Source organism: Brassica napus, chromosome A8 (assembly GCF_020379485.1).
Source record: "Brassica napus cultivar Da-Ae chromosome A8, Da-Ae, whole genome shotgun sequence".
NCBI classification, from domain to species: domain Eukaryota; kingdom Viridiplantae; phylum Streptophyta; class Magnoliopsida; order Brassicales; family Brassicaceae; genus Brassica; species Brassica napus.
This window is the reverse complement of record NC_063441.1, coordinates 15270427-15293848: the sequence shown is the minus strand read 5'-3', so window position 1 is coordinate 15293848 and position 23422 is coordinate 15270427. Positions and strand designations below refer to the sequence as shown.

Below are 23422 nucleotides of genomic sequence, written 5' to 3'. Positions count from 1 at the left end.
CTTTTATAGGGGAAGCAAGAAACCCTAGGGTTTTTAATCCAAATGGGCCGCAGAGCGGGCCTGTCCACAAAAAGTTTTTGGACTTGGGTTTTGGGGTGTTAATGACCAAGATCAAAGCTCATCTAACCATTTACTCTTTTGAGTGTAGACATATTTATAAACAACTTATGGAAGAACAATATCAATGTTGAGAAGCTGCTTACCGCTAACAATGGATTAAAGAGCACTTACTTTCAGTGATATGGCCAGTGAGGAGACCCCAAAGTACACACAATCAAAACCTATTTCTTTCTCTCTAATAAAATCAACCTCCGAATTTATTTGTTGAAATAGCAACACCACGATTAAAACGACGCAGGTCAAATTTGAAAAAGGTCGTAAAATTAACTAACCCAAACAAACGGGTCAAACAAATAATAATTAAAATCTCTGGGGATGAAAACTCAAATATCAATAGCAAAACGTTTTCCTGCTGCTTCTTCTGCTTGCGTGTTCACAAAGGTCTGAAGAAATCTCTGCTTTGCTCACAAGACTAGCAGTAATCAAAGCGATCTCCCCCTTCTTTTTGATTCTTCTCTCACAGATCCATCTCAGTGTTCGGATCCATGGCTTCGGGAGCATCGGGTCGGGTCAACCCGGGATCGAAGGGCTTCGATTTCGGGTCCGATGATATCCTCTGCTCTTACGACGACTTCACCAACCACGACTCCTCTAATGGCTCCAACTCCGATCAATTGATCGGTGCTTCCAACTCCAATAAGGTGAACACACTGATTCTGCCTTCCGTTAATTTTATTGATAATTGGGGATTCTAGGGTTTCGATTTGGTTTTTAATTTGAAGTAAATTAATGCGTTTCTTAGGTTAATCGAAACCTATTGACATGCCCTCTTACTTTATTTCTATAAAGTTTGTACCTTTGCGCCTCGGAGAAGATTTCAATTTACTTGATTATGATCCTAAGCTACTCTTGTTGTAGGAACTTCACAAGACCAGGATGGCGAGGTCTTCGGTTTTTCCTACAGGCTCTTACGGTCCACCAGGGGATTCTGTGAGGGAAGAGCTTACTGCCACTGTTGAGAGAAGCATGAAGAAGTATTCAGACAACATGATGCGGTTTCTTGAAGGCTTAAGCTCGCGTTTGTCCCAGTTAGAACTGTATTGCTACAACCTTGATAAGACAATTGGGGAAATGAGATCGGATTTGAGTCGTGGTAACGAGGAGGCTGATGTTAAGCTTAGGTCTTTGGATAAACATCTTCAGGAGGTGTGTTCTGCTAAGTCCGTTTTACTTTGTAAGAATTTATGATTCAGACGATTTGTATGTTTTGATGTAGGTGCTTAGGTCAGTTCAAGTTCTCAGAGACAAACAAGAGCTAGCTGATACTCAGAAGGAGCTAGCGCTTCAACTTGTGTCGAAAGATTCATCTTCGTCCTCTCACTCCCAACATGGTGAGGAGCGGGTCGCTACTCCTGTTCCGGAGGCTAAAAAGAGCGAGAACACCTCAGATGCACCCAACCTGCAGCTTGCACTTGCTTTGCCTCACCAAATAGCACCACAACCACCAGCGCAGCCACAGCAGTATTACATGCCTCCTACAGCCCAGCTTCAAAACACACCTGCACCAGCGCCTGTTCCTCCTCCCCCGTCTCAACCTCAAGCACCACCAGCTCAGGCTCACTTCATGCCCCCACCTGCTGCTCCATCTCACCCAAGCTCGGCTCAAACTCAATCATTCCCGCAGTACCAGCAAAACTGGCCTCCGCAGCCACAGGCGAGGCCACAGTCTAGTGGAGCCTACCAACCATACACACCTGCACCACCAAGCAATCAATCTCCAGTAGAACCGTTGCCAAGCAGCATGCAGATGCAGTCACCATACACTGGACCTCCTCAACAGTCGATGCAAGCTTACGGATACGGTGCACCACCAGCACAGGTTCCACAGCAGACAAAGATGTCTTATAGTCCCCAGACAGGCGATGGGTATCCACCCTCAGGGCCTCCTCCTCCTGGATACGCCAATACGATGTATGAAGGCGGGCGGATCATGCAATACCCACCATCTCAGCCGCATCAGCAGCAACAACAAGGCCATTACATGCAAGGTCCACCAGGTGGTGGGTACGCACCTCAGCAGCACCAGGCAGGTGGTGGTGGTAACACTGGGACACCATCCCCTGTCTTGAGATCAAAATACGGCGAACTAATAGAGAAGCTAGTGAGCATGGGTTTCAGAGGAGACCACGTCATGGCAGTGATACAGAGGATGGAGGAGAGTGGGCAAGCTATCGACTTTAACGCACTCCTTGACAGGTTGAGTGTGCAGTCCTCAGGAGGGCCTCCCAGAGGGTGGTGAGAAGCTACTCTCTACTTGTATGTTAGGGGTTTCACAATAAAAACTGCTTCCTCCCTTATATACACTCGACGTTTCTTACGTTACTCTATAGGCCCTAGTTTTATTGGGCCCAATAGATTTAAGTTCTGTTGTGTATTCGTAATGTGACTCAATCTATGTGCCTATTTATTTGTGGTTTTACTTTTAACGTTCCTCTTGGACCAAATTAGACCTGCGGTTATTACACAAACCTATCGAACCGAAAATATCGGTTTTTGGTTAGTAAGGTTTGAAGGTTCGGTTCAGTTTGCAACTAAAAAAATGGTTTAAAATTGGGTTTCCAGTTTGGTTGGTTTGTTTTTTCAAATATTTTCTTTTATCAAGCAGTGCCAATTTTCATCACAATTTCGAACTAAACCAAACTAACTACAAAACCAAAAACTTCAATACATTTTTAACTAACTGAAAACCAAACTGTATAAAAAAAAATTCGGTTCACTTCAATGAGATTTTGATTGACCCGAATTGACCGAATTCCAAAACTGACAGAATTAACCGAATTCCAAATCCGACCGAACTAACCGAACCTGCAAGCCTAGACTAAATCTCTGATCTTGAGTTAGATCTTGAGTTGCTTTATATTGAATCGTTCTAAACTGAATCTTGTTTATAGAAAAAAAAATATATCTTTTAACTTTCCTTTTACACTACAAAAACATATACAGTAAAGTATATAGGAAAAGAAATTAAAAAAACATTATAAGAAAATATCATAAATGTCTCACGTGGCTTAGGGTGGAGTCTTAAAGATCATATGGACTCAGAATACTTTGGATTAAGGACATGTCACAGAAGCCTCTCAGCTTTGCATGCTAAGTTGGAAGGTTTACTTTGGGCAGCCTCTTGTATGAGAAACAAAAGGATAACATCGATACAGTTCAAGACGGACTGCTCGGACTTAATGGATATGACAGAAAACCCGATAGATTGGCCAGCATTTATGGCAGAGATCGAGGCTTTCCAGAAGCTACATGAGGATTTTGAGGATGTGAGTCTGTCTCATATTCCTCGGAGTCGGAATGGTCGGGCAGATGCGTTAGCAAAGAATGCAAGGGCCAGAGGTTACTTGTTTTCCCATATAGATCAGACCCGGACAGATGGAAGTGCTCCCAGGAGAATCGGCTCGTCTGTTCTCCACTTGATCTAGCTTAGATGGATAAACGAAAAAAAAAAAAAAAATTTGGGAGGACGCGCGTGTACCATAACAGAACAGTACATAAAGAACCAAAATAAAAAAAGCGCGGTGGCCAAATTGAAGAGGCGCCAAATTAATTAATTCAAGAAGCGCGGCAGAGTCTGGCGCCAATAACCGCACCCGCCAAAATCTCCTTCCATATAATCACATCTCTAACCTCCCAATCTCCATCCCTCATCCTCCTCCATCTCTCTCTACTCGATTTGTTCTTCTCAATCTACAAAATGATGACACCTGTGAAGAAAAGCTCCGCCATTAGGCCTGTAGAGTTCTACGGAAACTCACTCCCCCGACCTCGTTTCTTCGACAACCCTAAGTTCAACTCTCACCGCGTTGATCCTCCCCTCTCTGTCCTCGATCCTCTCCTCTCTTGGGCCAGAGAGGCCCACTGGTCCATGGGCGGTCTCAACTTCACGCGCCTCCGTCTCCAGGGCCGGATCGAAGGAAACGTTGACAAGCTCCGCGCTCAACTCGAGAAATCCACTCCGACGAAACTCGAATCTGGAAATTCCGACGTGAAGAAGAAGAAGAGATCTGATTACGATTACGATTCTCCCCCTGCGGCTCCTGTTGCTGTGAAACGAAGAAGGTACATAGATCTGAACGCTGATGACGACGAGGAGGAGATCGGATCGGGAGATGAAGGTGTGGCTAGGATCAGGAGGAAACTCTCTGATGATTTTGATAGAGTCGCTGGAGAGAGCAAGATCAAAGCTAGTAAGAAATCAATTGAATTGGTATTGGTTGGGAAGAGATTGAAGGAGAAGAAGAATACCCAAAAGGTTGAAGAGACAAGTTCGCCGAGGACTTCTCCAAGATTGGCCAAGCGTAGTTCTTGTTAGTGTTTTTTTATTTATTTAGCATTGTCGAAGATCTTTCTCTGTGGCGTTTAGATGTAAGGGTACAGTTAATGAAATGAAATGAAACTTAGTTTTTGGGGTTTGCTAACAAATATGAAATCGTCTGTTTTATTTCTTTGAATATCTAAAAAAGGCATTCGCCTCAGGCTCCCGATTAATTTGACTGTTTTTAGGTCCCAAAATTTAAAATAATTTATATTATAGTGGTTTAGACTTATTAAAAAAAACATTTCTACGAAAATTAATTAACTCACTTTTTGAATTCATGTATTTTTTCCTATATGACATAATATAACATATTTACGTTATAAACTTATTCTTTTACAGTATTAGACTTGTGTATTTGGTGAAAATAATATATTATATTAAAAAATTGTTTTCATTACTATTATAAATAAATTTATTTTTTAAAACTTGCCTTAGGCCCATAAAACTCTATGAACTCTTGATTACATGAATGGAAGCGGCAGTTTAACAAAATTAGAATCAGATTCCACTCATCTAATCTAAGTTTTTGCATTTAAATTACTCATCACCTTTGAACTTTTAAGCTTTTACTTAATAATAACATCAATTTGACCAAGCGTTTACTTAACAACATCAATTTGACCATTTTCATTTTCATTTAGGTGATACAGTAACTAATTTTCCATTAATTTAATAATGTGCTATAGATGCTAAAACAGTAAGCTCTCAATGGGTTCTAAAAGTAACAGAGTGAGCGACAAAAAGTAGAATCTGTGCTTCTCACAGAAATAACAAAAACAAAACAGACAATAATTTCACGTGTTGGTATAGTGACGTGTAGCATTCATTCTAACGTCAGAAAATACATCCACCCAACAAAGAAGATCGCTTTGCAGATTCAACCAAAATCTTGTTAAACTAGGAACAATAATACAATATTTTTTTTAATCTGAGAACAATGAATCAGAAGAAAATTTGATAATTACTTGTAAAAAATGTTCCTATGACAAATTGGCTAAGTTGAGGTAGAGTAAGAGTTGAAGAAGACGAAGTAAGCAAGGAGAGCACAAAGAAGAGCCACAAAGTTTCCTTCTTTAAGTAGAACCTTAAACACAAACCCAGCGATCTCTTTCGTCACTATCCTCCCTTCAACCACTACGCTCCTCCTCGATTTCCCAGCGAACGCCATCGTCACCACCACTGATATCCATATCACAACGATGGCCGGCACGGCTATGAACAGCGCCGCTGCCATGGACAGAACTCCGAACACCGCTCCAAGAAGCACCGAAGCGTAAACCGCAGGCCAACCAGATGATGTATTGTGGTTCTCTCCGTACCAGTCAACAATCGAATTCAGCCAGTTCCACGAAGAAGACAAGAGGGTCGCGTAGACTACAAGAAAGAGACAGACCCATGTTCTTCTCTTGCTTATTGCTCTCAAAAATAGCTTGTACGTGGTCATCGTCTCTTGTTCTTAAACTCTAGATCTGTTGATTCTGTCTGCTTGTAGAAGTTATGGTGAATAAGTATAAGTAAAAAATATCATTCTCTGACTAATCTTCTTCTCTTTAGGGTGAGTCTTTGCGGTGAAGAAATGAGAGAAAAGGAAAGTGGCTGGCCGTAAGTTCTTTTGTTTCTACTTGAGCCCTGGTTGAATGTATTGTTACGTGAAAGGCACGCTATTCCTGTTGAGCTCAGGGATTGGGCAGTGTTTGTCACGTGCCTCTTCCTGCAAACAGCATTCTGACAGTTTGGAGAGAGTTCTGTTTCCATTTTTATTTTTCCTCTCTATTCGCTTTTTAATTCATCTACCAAATTTTGTCCAGAAAAACAAATCCATCTACCAAATAAATGCACCTTTTCTGTAACCAAATAGCTACATACAATGTTTTACTATATGGTTTGAACTTTGGACATACATAGTAAATATAACATGAGGCCTTGTTATTAGTAGTTACTACTTAGTATTAGCGCATTGATGTGGTCTTATAATTAATGCTATGATGCTTACAGTTAACGAATACGTTTAGTAATGTGAAATATGTTTGAAAGAATCGAAGTGAAAAATCAGAAGAAGATGAATGTTTTGACTTTTACAGGCTGACTTATTTGACCAACAAGTTCATCAGATCCCATAAATGTGGACAGAACAACAAGAAGACCAGTTTCAACATTAACTCCAAGCGGCTCGGAAGTCGGAAGAGTCTAATACCAAGAGATTATCAAAGAAATATATCCTCAACACGTTTTAGTTAAAAAAAATAAAAAAGTAACAAAAGAAAAGTAAAGTTATTTATATCATTTTTATAAACTATTTGCCTATTTATTTTTTTATTGGTTCATCTGTTTATAAAAATTTAATAAAATAAAAAATATTATATACTTATATACTACTGTAAAGATCTCATGGTGTTGACAAAAAAATAAAGATCTCATAGTAATCATGGTCTTGCGCACACCGGATATTATGACGTGTTTTGTCGCCTTTTTGTTCATTCAAAGTTCAAACTTGTCAATTAATAATTTAATATTATTTTGACTTTGGCTTTTTATCTAAATGGAATCGTCCAGTTGCAGACAATTGATTTGAATTATTGGTTCTTTGACGACAACTACAATAATCAAATCAATTCTCTTTTTGAGTTCGGACCAAACACTTCATCTTCCTCCTCTCTCTCTCTCTGTCTTGTCCTCTGATCCAGATGTTCTCCAAAGCCTCCATCTTTCTACTTTTCACCATATCCCAGTTACTACCCCGACCAATCTCATGCATTGATTTCGTCTACAACTCCAACTTCACCACCACCAACACACTCCTCATCGACGCCACCGTCGACTCTCCGCCGTCAATCCTAACCCTCACCAACGAAACCACTTCCTCCATCGGACGCGGTCTCTACCCTTCAAGAATCCCCGCCTCCTCCTCCTCATCCCCTCTCCCTTTCGCCACGTCATTCATCTTCTCCATGGCCCCTTTCAAACACAGACTCCCAGGCCACGGCTTCGCCTTCGTCTTCCTCCCTTCCTCCGACACCTCCGCCGCCGAGTCGGCTCAGCACCTCGGCCTCCTCAACTTGACCAACAACGGCGACCCTACCAACCGAATCTTCGCAGTCGAGTTCGACGTCTTCTCCAACCAAGAGTTCAACGACATCAACGACAACCACGTCGGCGTCGACGTCAACTCCCTAACCTCCCTTTCATCTTCCGTCGCCGGTTTCTACAGAGACGACGGTTCCTTCACGGAGCTCAGGCTTAACAGTGGAGATAACTATCAGGTCTGGATCGAGTTTAACGGCTCGGCGATCAACGTCACGATGGCTAGAGCCGGCTCGTTGAAACCACTAAGACCTCTCATAAGCACTCCTCTGAACCTCACCGGAGTTTTACTCGGTGACATGTTCGTGGGGTTCACGGCATCCACGGGGCTACTAGTGCAGAGCCACAGGATCCTCTCATGGAGCTTTAGCAACTCTGACTTCTCCGTAGGCGACGCTTTAATCACTAGGAACCTTCCTTCGTTTAAACTACGAGACGGCTCTGTTTTGAACTCTAAAGGGTTCGTCGCTGGGGTCTCTATTGGTGCCGTTGCGTTACTAGTTTGCGTTATTGTGGTTGTTCTCTACGTTGTGAGGAGAAGAGAGCGGAGAAGACGAGACGAAGACGATGTTGAAGATTGGGAGACTGAGTATTGGCCTCATAGAGTGCAATATAGAGACGTTGTGGAAGCTACGAGAGGGTTCTCGGAAGAGAACATGATCGGGTACGGAGGGAACTCGAAGGTGTATAGAGGAGTGTTGGAAGGCAAAGAAGTGGCGGTGAAGAGGATTACGACAAGCCCTCGTGATACCGTGGCTGGGACGAGCGAGTTTTTGGCGGAGGTCTCGAGTTTGGGGAGGTTACGACATAAGAATATAGTGGGGCTTAGAGGTTGGTGTAAGAAAGGAGGTGAGTGTCTTGTCTTGGTGTATGAGTATATGGAGAATGGGAGTGTGGATAAGCGGTTATTTGATTGCGATGTGACGTTGGAGTGGGAGGAGAGGATGAGAGTGATAAGAGACGTAGCTTCGGGGATGTTGTATCTACACGAAGGGTGGGAGTCAAAGGTGTTGCACAGAGATATCAAGACGAGCAATGTGTTGCTTGACAAGGATATGAACGCTAGAGTTGGCGATTTCGGGTTGGCTAAGTTGCAGAATACTAATAAAGAGATGGTTAGTACGACGCACGTGGTTGGAACAGCGGGTTACATGGCGCCTGAGTTGGTTAAGACAGGGAGAGCATCTGTGGAGACGGATGTGTACAGCTTTGGAGTGTTTGTGTTGGAGGTAGTGTGTGGGAGGAGGCCAATAGAGGAAGGAAGGGAAGGGATAGTGGAGTGGATGTGGGGACTGATGGAGAGAGACCAAGTGGTTGATGGTTTGGACGAGAGGTTAAAGCTGAGAGGAAGGTTTGAGGTAAAGGAAGTAGAGATGGCTTTGAGGATAGGACTCTTGTGTGTGCATCCTGATCCGAGGGTGAGGCCGAAGATGAGACAAGTGGTGCATATATTGGAGCAAGGGAGGTTGAGTGATGATGAGAGGGAGAGTGAAGGTATGGAAGTGAGCTTGTTGGAGAGGATGAAGAGTTCTTATTTGTTGGGAACTAGTGATGGAATACTACAACAACAACAACATCCCACGTTTTTAGATGTATGGAACTCGACTTCTCATTCTCATTCCTTTAGGAGTTCTAGTTCTATTTTTCAAGGAAGGTGAAAAGCTAGTGTGAGAGTTATTTTTTATAGTATTTCTATACTATACAGTATATATATACAGGTTGTGTGATTTGTCTGTTTATAAGACTTGCATGAATTCATCTATGTCTAAACTCTGAAGTAAATTTATTTAGAAACTTTTTAACATTCTTACAAAGAAAAACAAATTTAGAAACTTCATTAACTGTCATTTAATGTAATAATTAGAAGGTTCTTGTTGTTTTCCCTTACAACGAGGCACCAGTGGTCTAGTGGTAGAATAGTACCCTGCCACGGTACAGACCCGGGTTCGATTCCCGGCTGGTGCATTTTTTTTCATCTTTTTATCCTATTTATTTTCTTTCAAAACACCTCGTTTTTGGGTCATCGACGTCTTTGAAATATGTGGAGATGGTGCAACTGATAAAATGGTTCAGAGAGTGATAATCTCTATTTTAGTAAGGAAAACATAAAAAAGTTTAAACATATAATGGCACATTAAATATTGAATTCAACGCAAACTATAGAGTACTTAATTAATACATTCATGAATCACCACTATAAACTCTAGACCATGGACCTTATGAAAACAAAGAGAACTAATCCCAAAGAAACCATCCCAGGACCAACCAAACAGGCCGAATTGCGAGCTTTGGCGGGTTCTGGAGCTGGAGCAAGAGCTTCTGAGTCAGAAAGAACCACTCCCGGAGAAGGCGCTGGAGATGACCAAGCGATGGGAGACAGTGTCGGTGATGGTGATGGTGATGGTGAGGGAGATGGCTGACGAGGACTGCGGCTGTGATGAGCGGTCGACATGACGTTGACGGCTAGCTTCTGGCCTTTGAGACAGTTTTCCGAGTTACCGCTGACGAAAAAGAACGGACCTGAGCGGCTAAGCACAAAGAGAGAGCCTCCGTCTGAGACGGAAGTTATGGGGTGCGTCGTGTTGCATGTGTTGTACTCTTCTTCACTCACCTCCAACACTGAATCTTTTCCCTTGGGGTACTTAAAATCTTGCAATTGCACCAGTGGAATTTTTTTTATCGTGGTTAGAATGACATTATGATACATTAATGTGCACTATACAGTTGAGAACGGAGAGATACTTACAAAGAGTGTCGTTGACTTGAAACCGGTTTCGGTGAGACCAATGAGAATAATCCTCGGAAGGAGTAAGAACCCAACCATCTTTCCCACCTACATAGAACTTGTAACCATTTGATAATCCTAATGCAAACACTAAACCAGCTAACATCACAATCATCAAGTAAACATCAAAGGTTTTGACCAAACCCATCTCTCCAAAACTTGTAACTAAACCTTAAAACAATTACTCACTGATCTCTTGAACTCTGTGTTGCTCTTGGGTGCTTGTATGTGTATTTATGGTGAAAGCAGAGAAGTCATAGCCGTTAGATGAAGCTTTTGCCTGCATGGGTTATCTAGAGAATATGCAAATTAATTTGAAGCGTTTTGGTTTTGCTCCTCTTCCTTTTTTACACGTTTCGACATGCAATGGACTTAACGGCTATCTTCTTTTCACACACTTTATTTACTCCCCGCAAACAGCCATTTTCCAACAGATGTTCCAATTTGTTAGTCATCTAACAAAAAAAAATTGAGATCAATTGTTAATAAGCTTACATAACGTATTATTTTATTTTGTGGAAGATCACATAGTGAAATGATTTAGCTAAGAGATTATTAGTATTTTTATATTCAGATAATCAGATGTCTGAAACTCGAGACCGACACAATGTGTTTAATGCAGAATAATTTAAAAAGTTTTAATGAATTTTTTTTGATAAATCCTATCGCTGATCTTGTCTCTCCAGAAAAAAACGTATTTAATATCAAAAAGTGAACCGATCATTTGTTACGATTTATTATGTACCATTTGAGCAGAAATCCAAATCTAGACATACCAAATAATAATGAAAAATTTGACATGGTGCAATTGTAAATAGAACTTTCAATGCGGATTCATAAGAAAGTAAATAGAACGGTTAGATGTAAATTCTTATAAAACAAATTATCCAAAATAGAATAGAGTTGCGGATTCTTATGATTTATACTAAAATAATAAATTAAGTTAAAAATGTATTGTTTTTGTTTCATAAAGAAAAACTTAAAGTAGTCATATTATTTTAGCTAAAAAGGAGTTAAATACAATAAAGTGAAATGGGCTTTTTTCAACAAGATCAAGGCGTTACATATTTTCTCTCGATACAACTAGTTAGACAAAACTTGAATAACTTTCATTTTCTACAAGTGGATATGCGTTCTTTATTAGGCCAAGTTCTGGTCGGTCGTTAAACGTGAAATCGAGTTTCCATTTCTAGTCATGTTTTAACTTTGAAGCAATTGTAACATTAATCTGTAACAGCTAAATGTATATGGAAATAACAAGTTTTTAAGGCGTAAGAAAGACCTGAGAATGCGAGATTTCAACAAGAAAACTCCTTTTTATAAAACAACAAAAATTAAATTAATTAAAAAAAGTTTAGAGAAGAGTTGATCGCGAGGCTTCAACGACCCGCAGAACAAATTGGCAGATACAAAATCTTCAATCTCGTCTCCTTTAGCTTCTTCTCATACCAATCTTCTTCTTCCTTCTTCCTTCAGTTACGATCGACTTCACTCGAATCAAACTTATGTTGGACTGTGTTCTTCAGTGACGTGGGTTTGGAGAATCAGCCTCGAATCTGTTCTGGGTATTGATTTAAATTAGGGTTTGAATCATAAAAATCGAAGCTTGGAGCTGTGATATGAAGAAGCGTCAACATTTGGGGGTTTTGGGATTAGGGTTCGTCGAATTTCAGATCATCTTCTTGTTATCGATTTGGTTGGCGTTTCCGCAGCAAGCGGCGGGGCTTAGACCCATTAGGGAGAAAGCTCGAACATGGAGCGACGAGGTTTGTGTGTGTTTATCATTGATGATTGCTCGAAAGTTTCTTCCTTTCGATGATTCCCAGAAAAAAGTTTGATGCTTTAGCTCTTAAGTTTGATGTAGCTGTATAGCTTAATGATCTGGTCTAGCTACAAAGTCTGATCAGTTGGCGATTGTATGCTTATAGTGCTAGAGATGTTGAGCTGATCAGAGTCAAATGAGATTGCAACGTTGACAGTAGAGTAGAGTACCTTCGTTCCAAGTTTCATCTTTTGATTGAGCAAAAGCTGAGATGGTTTAGAACTATCTTGTGTAGCTTGATTGAGCTCGTCATTAGTATGCAAGCTTTTTTTTCACCCTGTGAATACTCTGAAATAGGGGAGAATAATTATGTATTTAGCGGCTAATATTTGCAGAAGTAGTACTCATGGTAGTTGAGAATCTTGGATGAGATTTGCGGGTTTGAGTTTGTATTGCTAGATGACTTTAGGGGAATGCGCAAAGATAACAAGATAATATTTTTGTTTGGTTAATGGTTTGATTCGTGAAATTTTGGTGATTTTGTAGTGGCTCTTTGGTAGAAAACAAGTATCTGAAGGAGGAAGGTTTTCCGCATGGAACATAACAGGAACATATAGAGGTTTGTGGCATACCTTTCTTCGCTTTTCTACTTGCACATGCTTATGCAGCGATGGTCCTGAACCCTCTCATGTGATGTGGGTACTACTATTTCTTTGTGCTGTGGACTATTTATCAAATATCATTTTTTTTCCAGGGAATTGGAAGTTTCTGGATTCCTTAAATAGCTCTTCGAAGTTCCAAGACTTCCAGAAATCAAATGGTAATTCTGTGGTTGAGTTAGTGGCTGTTCCAACAAAGATAACCGGTGTGCACTATGTTCAGGTGAACAGTTCATCTTATAAAATATGTTCTATAAGATCGTCCTTGATTATAGCATGCAGTTTTTGAACTTTGTAAAAAATGTTGATGGAACAGGGTGTGGTTTTATTCCATGACGTATTTGACAATGAACAAAATTTGGGTGGTGCCCAAATAAGTCTGGAAGGAGTATATATATGGCCCTTTAGACAACTCCGCCTTGTGGCTAACAGGTACTAGCCTTTGTTCTACTTAACTGCTTTAAGGTTTATTATTGAGTCTTTAACTCCAAGGTCTTTTGCATTACTTGTCCTAACAGTGGCAAGGAGAGTGATGCAGGGCAAGACGAGAATAATCTTCTCTCAAATCCCTATCATCTGGTAATGTTTAAGGCTCTTTGTTTGACCCACGTTGGCAATGATAGTGCTTTGATCTGTGGATGGCTTGTTTGATGTGATAAAATGTTCGAAGAGCTTACTAAGGTCAACTTTCTGATGTCTCACAGCTTGGAATCTTTTCCTCGCAAGTGTTTCAAGAATCTACAAGAGACAGAATACTGCAACGGAAGATTTGTAAGCAGTAGCCTAACACTTTCCTTAACAGTTTACTTTTTTCAGCGACCCTGATGTTCAATTCTCTTGTACTTTAGCGCCGAGAAATGAGATGGATAAGCACTGTAACATCGAAATAGCAGCTCAGATATCCCGTGTGGCTTCTAGTGACAACAGTATGCATTCTAACTCTATAACATTGAGCTGATTATGGCGTAGTCTTTGTCTCTTAAGTCACATTTAATCATATGCGTTGAAGGAGTTTTCTATATTTGATAGATGGAGACAAAAGTTATTATCACATGGAAGGATTGATGGAAAGTCCTGGGGTAGGCGATGACGGAGATTGTTTCTCGCCTTTGTTCCTGAATGCAACTTCTGTGAATGTCGAGGTCTACTACAACAAAGCTGTGAACTATACACTGATGGTCACTTTTGTATCCTTTGCTCAAAAGTCGTAATAGAATGCTTATCTACACTTGTGCGCGTGTTCCTTAACTTTCTATTGCACTTAGGTCTCTTTCCTCCAGGTTCTTTTGTTGATCCGTCAAATGGAGCACGGTAACACACAATCTGTAAGATACTGATGTAGCCTAGGTGGTCTGATATCGTTATTAATTGTATAGAATGAGTAAAAAAATGCTAACTTATGGAAGTGTTCTTGTATGGAAGGGTGCTGCCAAGGTATCCATTGTAATGATCGGACATCAAGCAATCATGGATGCTTACTTATGCCTTTTACATCTCACTGCTGGGATATTAGTTGGTATGTTTATCCACATAATAATACTTGAGCATTGCTACATGACACTGCAATGTTTTCTCAAACCTCACTGCAACTTTCTCTCATGCAGAATCTCTATTTAATGCATTTGCAACCGCCGCGTTCTTCAAATTCGTAGTCTTTTCGATTTTCGAGATGAGATATCTTCTGGCTATATGGAAAGCAACCAGGCCTTCAATCAGCGGAGAAGGCTGGGAGACAATGAGGCGTGAACTCTCCTTTCTCTACAGCCGTTTCTGTTAGTATTCAGTTCTTTGGTGTTTGTTTATCCGATTCAAGCTTCAAGCTGATGTTTCATCATTATCACAATATTTTGAACAGATGGGATTCTACTTGGAGGGATATTGATAATGTACGAGCTCCACAACTACATGCGGCCGATTCTTCTTCTCATGTACTCATTTTGGATACCACAGATAGTCACCAACGTCATCCGGGATTCAAGAAAGCCCCTGCACCCGTATTACATCGTGGGCATGACTGCCACACGGTTAGCTATACCGTTGTATGTTTTTGGATGCCCACACAACTTCATGCGTATAGTGCCTAGCAAGGCCTGGTGCGTGTGCTTGTGCACGTTCATGGGGTTGCAAGCTGTCATTCTTCTTCTTCAGCATTACTTTGGTTCACGTTGCTTTGTTCCCCGCCAGGTTTGTTCTTGTACACGTAGATTGCATTCAATCTCGTAAATTGAACACTAACTTATTCACGGATATGCAGATGCTACCAGAGAAATACAACTACCACAGAAGATTTAATCAGGACATAAGCCGCAACACTGATTGCGTCATCTGCATGACCGCTATCAATCTCAGACAGCGTACCAGTGATTTCATGGTAGAGCTGGTTCTTCACTCAACTTATTTTTTTCCCCAATAGAGAGAATCATGAGCGTGCTTGTTGTGAAAACAGGTAACTCCATGTGAACATTTCTTCCACACGGGATGCTTACAGAGGTGGATGGATATAAAAATGGAGTGCCCGACTTGTCGGCGTTCCCTTCCTCCAGCTTAGAGGATGTTTTTGGTTTGTTAGGATGATGTACAGACTTCACTCAAGTTTAATTTGCGGGTAACAACTCAAATCGAACTTCCTAAGCTTAAATGTTTTCATTGTTTTTTCCTAATAGGTTATAGATAGGGTCTTGGCTCTGTGATTGGCTGACCTTTGAGGAACCATGCTTCTGTTTGATTGTTCTGTCAACCGTCTTTTCAGGTCTGTCTGGAATAGTTGTGGGGTGTTTCACAAAATACGAAGTTAACTGAAACAGGTGGGGGCTGGCTCTTTGGATTTATGTCCTTGGGAGAGAGGTGTAGAAAGGTTTTTAGATGAAAGCAGAAGAACAAACACGGAATCTGTAACCGCAGCTAGAAAATTGCGAATAGACATTGTGTTCTGTATAAACTTGTTTAATGTTACAATCTTAGTGCATATTCTTTCACCCCACAGCCCAATCTTTAGCACATTTCTTGTTCTTCTTCCATTTTCTTTGCCGCATACTTGTGAAATCCTTATATGCGTAAAACCTGGACCAGGAGCAATGGCAGGTACGGCGATAGATGGAGGCGCCATTGAAAGGCAAGTTATGGATCCTTTGTTTGAACTGTAAGGGTTTTTATATAGAGAGGATGAATCAAGTAGTGGCATAAGTTCAAGGAACAGAACTCAACTCCTTGTAGTAGCGGTCTGAAGTGGTTTAAGTGGGATCTGAGACTGACACTTGAAGACCAAACCTTAGGGTTGGATTTTGATCACACACTCCCTTACAACCCAAGTAAACCCAATATTATTATTAACACAAGCCTTGGCATAAACTTTACATAGAAAAATCTATGCACCTCTCACATTGTTAAGATATGAAGTAAACAAGCATAAACCAGCAGTGTTTTTCTTTGTATTTTATTTTTGTTGGAAAGGAAGTCACATAACCAAGACAAAAGCCACAACTTCACAGAGTACATTCGATAAACACACACAGTTTTATTCACTCGTACACCTATCCATCGTTTAGCCACTACCAGAGCCGTACTTCTTGCCAAACACAAGGAGCTGGAGCTTGTCATAGCCAGCGAGTACACCGGCCCCTGCAACAGCACGGAGGATGTTGGCACCTGCACCTTTGAAAAGCGACCTGGCTCCTTCTTTCTTAACAATCTGATTAAAGGCCTGAAGTGAGCTCGTGTACTTCACTGCTTCACCTGATGTCATCATCATTCTTCTACGCACCGTGTCTATCGGGTATGACGCCAGTCCAGCTCCAATGGTGATTCCCCATCCCAGCAAGAAACTCGCCAAGAAGTTATCCTATAAAAACCAATTTGAGTAAGACAGTGCAATCAAAGGACTCTGAATGTGCTGAAGTGAAAAGTTTCTCTACCTCGAGACCATCAACAAGAACTACAGGCTTCAAGGAATCATACAATCCGAAGTAGAGTCCACGGTAGACGATAATACCAACACATGAGATGTTGAAACCGCGGTATAGTCCTACAACACCATCAGAGGCTACAGTTTTCTTGTACACGTCAACTATGCCATTAAACTGCCTCTGACCACCCTTCTTGGCCGCTTTGGCATCGTTGGCTAAACGGGTACGTGCGTAATCCAAAGAGTAGACAAAAAGCAGAGATGAAGCACCAGCTGCACCACCAGACGCCAAGTTCCCTGCAAACCACTTCCAGTATCCATCTTTGTCTTTCTTGAAGTTGAACAGTCGCTTGAAGTAGTCTTTGAACGCAAAGTTCAAAGCCTGCAAAAACATAAAGAAACCTTTACTTAACACAACCGCATGGCCAACACAACTGCATGGCCGGATCTGAGATTTACAAGACATAAACTATAAGAGATAAAAATCTCCCACGCCGGAAGATAGAAGATAGAAGGAATATTAACTATTATACAAAACAGATGGACCAAGCCTTCTTATTTTAATGCATGTATTTAATTTATTCGGAGCTATTAGAGCGGGATCCAAAATATGGGATCCAAAATATGAGTCAAAGCAATAACAAGACTATTTCTAGTTGAAAGAACATAACCGACACATTCCAAAAATAATTGTTACTCGAATGAACATAACTGATACATTCCAAAATAATTGTTACTCGAATCAGTATAGAAACTCATCTAACTTATCATGGTATCAAAACCCGAACCACCATCATTCTACGTATCAGAAGACACTACCTATCTTAACTAATATATAAGAGAAGTGGACGGCTGTGCAGCGTCAAACATCTATACAAGAACCAAACCTAAGAAGGTAACCTGAGTGGGGAAGTATCTGAGAACATTGGCGGTGTTGCCTCTCCAAAGAGAAAGCACGCCTTCGTCTTTGACTGTCCGGGTAAAACAGTCAGTGATTCCTTTGTATGGTTCAGAGAGACGCCCGGCTCTGAGCATTTCATCTTGGTTCTGAATCAATAGCTTCACACGCTCGATAGGAGCGGCTGCAGTCTTTGAAACAGCAGCCGAGACTCCTCCCATGAGGAAATCAATCAAGAAACCAGTGCTACTTTTCTCGGTAGGAGCTTGAGCAAGTACGGGAAGTGAGCCACGTGGTATAAGAGAAGTGTCATGACTAGTTGGCTGCAGTAGACTCTGCAAACCTCCATTGACATAAGCTCCAGAGACGCTGTGATTACGAGGTTGCACAGTTGGAGATAGTGTACTAATCAAGGAGGTTTGTCCATGAAGCTTCTGAAACACCGATGGATGCCTTTGTTTATTCATTTTTGTTCCTACAAAACTCAGCACAATATGAATCAAGAACAGGAAGCCATGATCAACAATTTTTCATTGCAACATATAACATGGTACTTATTTTGTTTAAAGCCATCAAGACATCATTACAAACACAGGAGCACACTTAGAAACCTACATGCAAGCTTCTCAAACGAGATGATTCTTGGTCAATATCAAGAAACGAGCCACACGAGCAACAAGAACAATCATAGATAGGCAACAATTAAAGAAAGAGAATTGTCAATGATAAAGCTAGCTAAGATTATACATGTGGAGAGTCTAGAGGAATCCATGGAAACTTACCGAAGGTTTGTTTCTCTAAGCGGCAAATGCTACTGCATTCCTTTGACTCGTGTCCTTCTGGGCCCATTTTAAAGCCCTCGAGATTATTTATATTATCTTTATCCTTTTTTTATATTGTTTATCTTATGTTTTATTGAACTCAAGACATGGATTAGTCAAAGAGCCGCGACATAACCAAACGTATAGGCCAAACATAGCGAAGTGGTCATAAGATGAACATAGAAACAACAAAACACCTGAACGAACAACGAGAAAACAGAACACAAATTTTCTCATTATATTACTTCTAATATACTCAAGCCACAAGAACACAAATTTGAAAAGAGTCTACTAAAAACTGCTATGAGGCCCAGGAGTTGAGATTAAAATCTTGAAAACGCACAAAACACATGTAAACTTCATTATTCATTGATATTAGATTAATGACATTGCCAAAAAGTGATGTCTCTATAGCTGTGAGAGATAAAACTAAAAATCAAGATTTTATAGGAATAATTGTTAGGTTTATAGCTGGAAGTAGATTTCTATTTAGATAGTTTGTGTCGAACTAATTTAATATTGACAATGAACAAAGCCAAAAGCTAGATAATATAGTGGTGGCTACATGTAATAGCTTTATTTAACGAACTAGGTAATAACATTAACTCTGTTTAATCTGGATATTGGTTAGATTTTACTTTTTTTTGTATTTAATCTTCTAAAATATAACTATTATTTTAAATTAATATTCATTTTAGTTTATTCGGTTAAAATGTTATTATTTATTTATTTTCATATTATGAATTTTAGATAGTCGTTATGTCGAACTAATAGTTTCATATTATAGTTTTTAAACAGATAATAGTTTAAGAAATAGAAAAAAATATTATTAAGATAAATCATTTCACTACAATTTGGTCGGTAGTGAAAGAAGCATTAAGAAAAAATATTTCAACTTTCAAAAAAATTAGATATTTCAGTTATGGTTAATACTTAGTTAGAAGGTGCTCACATCAAGGTGCACATGTATGTTTACATAAAAAGTATATAAAAATAGTTGAAAAATATGTAAAGATATTGTTAATTAATATTAAATGATATTTTGTTCAAAATAATATATGAAAGATAAAATTAAAATAAAAAAAAACCTTGACATTAGTCATTTTTCATATAAAGAAAATAAAAATATATCCGTAAATAGGGATGAGCACATATCAAATATATGGGTATTTGAAAGCATTATTGTCGATTCGATATTTAACCACCTAGATATTCGGTGACTCGGATATCCGAAATGTTTTAGAATTTTAAAGAATATCTGATTTGATTCGTAAATAAAATAAAATTTTAAAAATAATTTAATAATAACATTTTATTACAAAAATAAAACATTATATAACCTTTTAAATTCTAGTACCTAATATAATAAATTTAATTCATAAAAATATTTTAAAACTAATATAAAGTATACATATATGCATATAACATATCGAATTAGATATATGTTCCTAAAAATATTGGTATTTGTGATTTGATTTTTTCTGGATATTGTATTTTAGTATTTGATTTGTTTCGTAGAGTTTCAAATATCCATATTTTCTGGTTCAAATCAAAACGGATATCGAATCGAATCAAAATTTATGAATATTTTGCTCAATTTTATCCGTAAATATAAAAATAATATATATATAGTTTGGTTTTTGATTCGTTATCTATTTTTATTCGAACCGAAAAATCTAGAGTTTTATTGAAACCATATATGTGAGTTTTATATTTAAAAAAAAACACAAAATACATAGTGTGAACACATTTATGATTATAGTGTGAACGCGTTAGCATATTTATTATCAAATCATTGTGAGGCTGACACGTGTCTATTATAATATGAAAGCATTTATTACAATGCTTCTCTTTTAATATATAAGAGATTGATGTGTACTGAAAGTTGTTGATTAAAAAAAAAGATATGTACTGAAAATGTGATAGATAAACATCAAACGAGAAAACGACACGTGGCAGTTTCACTATACCGTAAAGCAGGTGATTAAAACACTCTCGTCCGTCTTGAGAGTGAGAGAGAGTGAAGCATCAATCGTCTTCCTTTATAAACCCTAAATTCCACCATTAGGGTTAGTGATTTCTGTGAACCTTTAGAGAGAGAGCGATGGCGACTACAGGAAGCGCATCGGCTGCGACGGGAACGACGACGGCGAAGAGAAAACCGGTGTTTGTGAAAGTGGAACAGCTAAAGCCTGGAACGACTGGTCACACTTTGACTGTTAAGGTCGTTGACGCCAATCCGGTGGTTCCGGTTACCCGGAAGGCTCGTCCGGGTGCTTCCATGGGTCGTCCGTCTCAGCCCAGTCGAATCGCTGAGTGTCTCATTGGAGACGAAACCGGATGTATTCTCTTCACTGCTCGTAACGACCAAGGTGTTTACTTACTTACTCACTCTCTTTGTTTTGCTAGAAATGGTATCAGTCATGTTGAGTAAAGTTTGATCCTTTATATGTTCTCTCGTTTTTATCTCCGACAATTTGTATTCAGACAATGAACTGGTGATGTCATGTTCTGGAACATGTTACAAAAAGCTGTCGTGTCTGAAAATGGAAATGGAATTACTGGTTTATTCAATGATGTCTTTGTGCAATTTAGTGGACTTGATTGAAGTTTATATAATCGTGCCATTGGTTTAGTGTCGTTGTGTTGATAAAGTCTGATCCTTTGTTTGTTCTCTCGTTTATATCTCCAACTGTTTCTGTTACCAGACAAATAAACTGTGTCTATGTCATGTTCTGGTTACAAAAATCTCTCTTGTCTGAAAATGGAATTAAGGTGAAAGTCTGCTTATACAATAATGTCTTTGTGCAATTTAATGGACTTGAAGTTTATATATTGTATACTTGATTGATCTTGCCATTGGTAGTGGTGAAACTTGTTTGATCGGTTGTTGAGCTATAAGTGTTCGACACAGTATTGCAATCACTTTGGCCTAGTAGTTGGATTGATTTGTTTTGTTTGGTGTGTGTGTGTAGTTGATCTTATGAAACCAGGGGAGACGGTGATACTGCGCAATTCGAGGATTGACATGTACAAGGGTACAATGAGGCTAGGGGTTGATAAATGGGGACGCATCGAAGCAACGGAGCCAGCGTCTTTCACAGTCAAAGAGGATAACAATCTGTCTCTGGTTGAATACGAGCTGATTAACGTTAACGATCAGTGATCTTTTTAGTGTGTTTATTGAAAGTTAACCCCTGAGAGTGTTGTGTTTTGGTTCTGATTCTTCTGTGGTGAATGTCTTTGATTTAGATGATGAAGATTTGTGAGTGGTTCTGGTAGGATTTCCTTTTACCCTAAAACATAAGACATGAGTATTAATGCAATTGCTCCTTTTAATCTTATTACTTTTCCCCTCCATTGTATGGAAAGATTCTCACAGATGTATCATAAGTTTTACAGTTGAAAGGATATAGCTTGCTTAGATTTCTACACAACCCAATGTGTTTAAGCTATTACTGAACAACATGTATCAATCAAGTAAACACCATATAGATTCGTAATGTCTTTGGTTCCTTCTCCATAGATCATATCATTATCAAAGTTCAAAACTGAGAAAACAAGTGTTGGTGGGTGATAGTTGCGAAGATTCCTTTGAGATAGTTTGGGTTAGGCTTGGGCATTTTACTTGGACCCAATGACTCGAACCGGAACCGATCCAAAAACACAGGTTCGGGTTTGGGTCCATGCTATAGTATCTGTTGGGTCTCTTTTATTTAGATTTGTGGGTTTCAGTTCGGGTCCGAGTTCTATCCGAGATCCGACCGGATACACAAATTATCCGAAACTTATTTTATATATTAGGTATATTTGGGTAATTGGGTATATTTTTGATATTTCAGATATTTTTTTTAAGTTTCGGGTCTGATTTTTTGATATAGTTTCACATTTCGGGAAAATTTTTGGATTTTCAAAAAATATAATTTGGGTATTTTTTGGGTTTTCGTGTTTGATTTTGGATAAATTTTCGGATACTTTTTGAGTTTTCGGGTCCAATTCGGGTATTTCGGTTCCTTTTTGGGTCTTAAATACCCAAACCAATCCGAATCCGATTGTATTGAAATAATAGACATGAACCGATCCGGACCCGACATTATAAATATCTGTATGGGTCCAAAATTTTAAGACTCAAAAGATCCGAATCCCACAAGATCCGGTCCGAATCCAACCCGAAGACTTGGATGCCCAAGTTTGTGCCTTGCAAATATCTAAAGAACATAGTCAAAGGTGAGGTCGCACACAGATAAACCCTGAATTGGTTGTAGGAAATTATGACGATATGGGCCCATAACAAATAGATTTCCGAATTTTAAATGGGCCCAACATAAGGTTTAATAAATGGTCCGTATACATGATATAGTATTATAAATTCTAAAATTGATATTTGTTAAATTAATATCTCAATTAACAAAATATTTGGATTATATATTATTATTTTAGTAATATCATTCTATCAAATGAGATTATTTTAACTTTATTAATATACAGAGGTTTTACTGTATAATATTTGCAGTTACATATTTTTCTAACAAGAATTGTTTTAAGTTTTAACCATTTTCAATGTAAAAAATAACTCATTTCATGAGTTTATTTATTTTAAAATATAAGGAGGTCAAGAACTGATGTGTTCAATTTTAGTATGTTTTAATCTTACGGCAAGAAGTTCAATTTTAAATTGTTATACAAAAATAAAAATAAGATACGAATGAGCTTTGAAAAAATCTTGGCGTCGTCCGACTTTTACTAGTTTGGTGTTGATTGCATAGTTGATCAACATTTGGGAGCAGTAGTAGCACAACACAAGGATGTCGCTTGGACAAGTCAAACTCTCACGTTTTAAAATATCAAGCTTTCTTTTCTCAACAGTCTTAGATGCACACATTTTATAAAAAGAGTTAATTCAAAATAACACTCTTTGAAAATATATAAATATATGCTTATGTGACTCACTGACTCCATGCAAACCACATGAGATTACAGTATTTTAAACATGAAAAACCACCTACCAAACACTTCTTTTTGTTTATTTGTATCATTCAAAATCTCACTAAATAAACTAACTATACCTAATCGC

At 39.0% G+C, this 23422-nt stretch overlaps 8 protein-coding genes and 1 non-coding gene across 10 annotated transcripts; 6 read left to right on the top strand and 3 right to left on the bottom strand.

Moving 5' to 3' along the window:
- The first annotated feature begins 466 nt into the window (after positions 1–466).
- LOC125577052 (trithorax group protein osa-like) lies at positions 467–2543 on the top strand. The gene is made up of 3 exons (XM_048737722.1): positions 467–761; positions 979–1266; positions 1337–2543. The coding sequence occupies exons 1-3, from the start codon at positions 606–608 to the stop codon at positions 2357–2359; spliced, it is 1467 nt and encodes a 488-aa protein (XP_048593679.1). The 5' UTR covers positions 467–605; the 3' UTR covers positions 2360–2543.
- A 1219-nt stretch (positions 2544–3762) lies between these two features.
- On the top strand, positions 3763–4545 carry BNAA08G13780D. Its single transcript, XM_013799463.3, has one exon. The coding sequence runs from the start codon at positions 3818–3820 to the stop codon at positions 4433–4435; it is 618 nt and encodes a 205-aa protein (XP_013654917.2). The 5' UTR covers positions 3763–3817; the 3' UTR covers positions 4436–4545.
- Positions 4546–5242: 697 nt separating this feature from the next.
- On the bottom strand, positions 5243–6335 carry BNAA02G22080D. The gene has a single exon (XM_013799462.3). The coding sequence runs from the start codon at positions 5883–5885 to the stop codon at positions 5436–5438; it is 450 nt and encodes a 149-aa protein (XP_013654916.2). The 5' UTR covers positions 5886–6335; the 3' UTR covers positions 5243–5435.
- Positions 6336–6922: 587 nt separating this feature from the next.
- LOC106361201 (probable L-type lectin-domain containing receptor kinase VII.2) lies at positions 6923–9318 on the top strand. The gene has a single exon (XM_022688863.2). It carries the CDS (start codon positions 7126–7128, stop codon positions 9178–9180), a length of 2055 nt encoding a protein of 684 aa, XP_022544584.2. The 5' UTR covers positions 6923–7125; the 3' UTR covers positions 9181–9318.
- A 98-nt stretch (positions 9319–9416) lies between these two features.
- On the top strand, positions 9417–9487 carry TRNAG-GCC. The gene has a single exon. It is a non-coding gene; the product is annotated as a tRNA-Gly (tRNA).
- Positions 9488–9634: 147 nt separating this feature from the next.
- Positions 9635–10525, bottom strand: LOC106359001 (early nodulin-like protein 1). Its single transcript, XM_048737721.1, has 2 exons — positions 10269–10525; positions 9635–10171 (listed from the first exon to the last, which is right to left on the bottom strand). The coding sequence occupies exons 1-2, from the start codon at positions 10453–10455 to the stop codon at positions 9726–9728; spliced, it is 633 nt and encodes a 210-aa protein (XP_048593678.1). The 5' UTR covers positions 10456–10525; the 3' UTR covers positions 9635–9725.
- Positions 10526–11602: 1077 nt separating this feature from the next.
- On the top strand, positions 11603–15710 carry LOC106361200 (transmembrane E3 ubiquitin-protein ligase FLY1-like). Its single transcript, XM_013800917.3, has 15 exons — positions 11603–12073; positions 12616–12688; positions 12824–12951; positions 13045–13160; positions 13247–13307; positions 13433–13499; positions 13577–13654; positions 13758–13915; positions 13994–14053; positions 14151–14244; positions 14333–14500; positions 14584–14912; positions 14983–15099; positions 15175–15333; positions 15478–15710. Exons 1-14 carry the CDS (start codon positions 11927–11929, stop codon positions 15274–15276), a joined length of 1698 nt encoding a protein of 565 aa, XP_013656371.2. The 5' UTR covers positions 11603–11926; the 3' UTR covers positions 15277–15333; positions 15478–15710.
- Positions 15711–16142: 432 nt separating this feature from the next.
- Positions 16143–18434, bottom strand: LOC106361198 (ADP,ATP carrier protein 3, mitochondrial-like). Of its 2 annotated transcripts, none has more exons than XM_013800915.3 (4): positions 18310–18434; positions 17530–18002; positions 16640–17011; positions 16143–16566 (listed from the first exon to the last, which is right to left on the bottom strand). In XM_013800915.3, the coding sequence occupies exons 1-4, from the start codon at positions 18374–18376 to the stop codon at positions 16270–16272; spliced, it is 1209 nt and encodes a 402-aa protein (XP_013656369.2). In that variant the 5' UTR covers positions 18377–18434; the 3' UTR covers positions 16143–16269. The 2 variants fall into 2 exon arrangements, with proteins under 2 accessions (XP_013656369.2, XP_013656370.2); XM_013800916.3 differs by lacking the exon at positions 18310–18434 and adding an exon at positions 18143–18279.
- A 1871-nt stretch (positions 18435–20305) lies between these two features.
- Positions 20306–21695, top strand: LOC106361197 (uncharacterized protein At4g28440-like). The gene is made up of 2 exons (XM_048737720.1): positions 20306–20720; positions 21324–21695. The coding sequence occupies exons 1-2, from the start codon at positions 20453–20455 to the stop codon at positions 21512–21514; spliced, it is 459 nt and encodes a 152-aa protein (XP_048593677.1). The 5' UTR covers positions 20306–20452; the 3' UTR covers positions 21515–21695.
- Positions 21696–23422: the final 1727 nt, after the last annotated feature.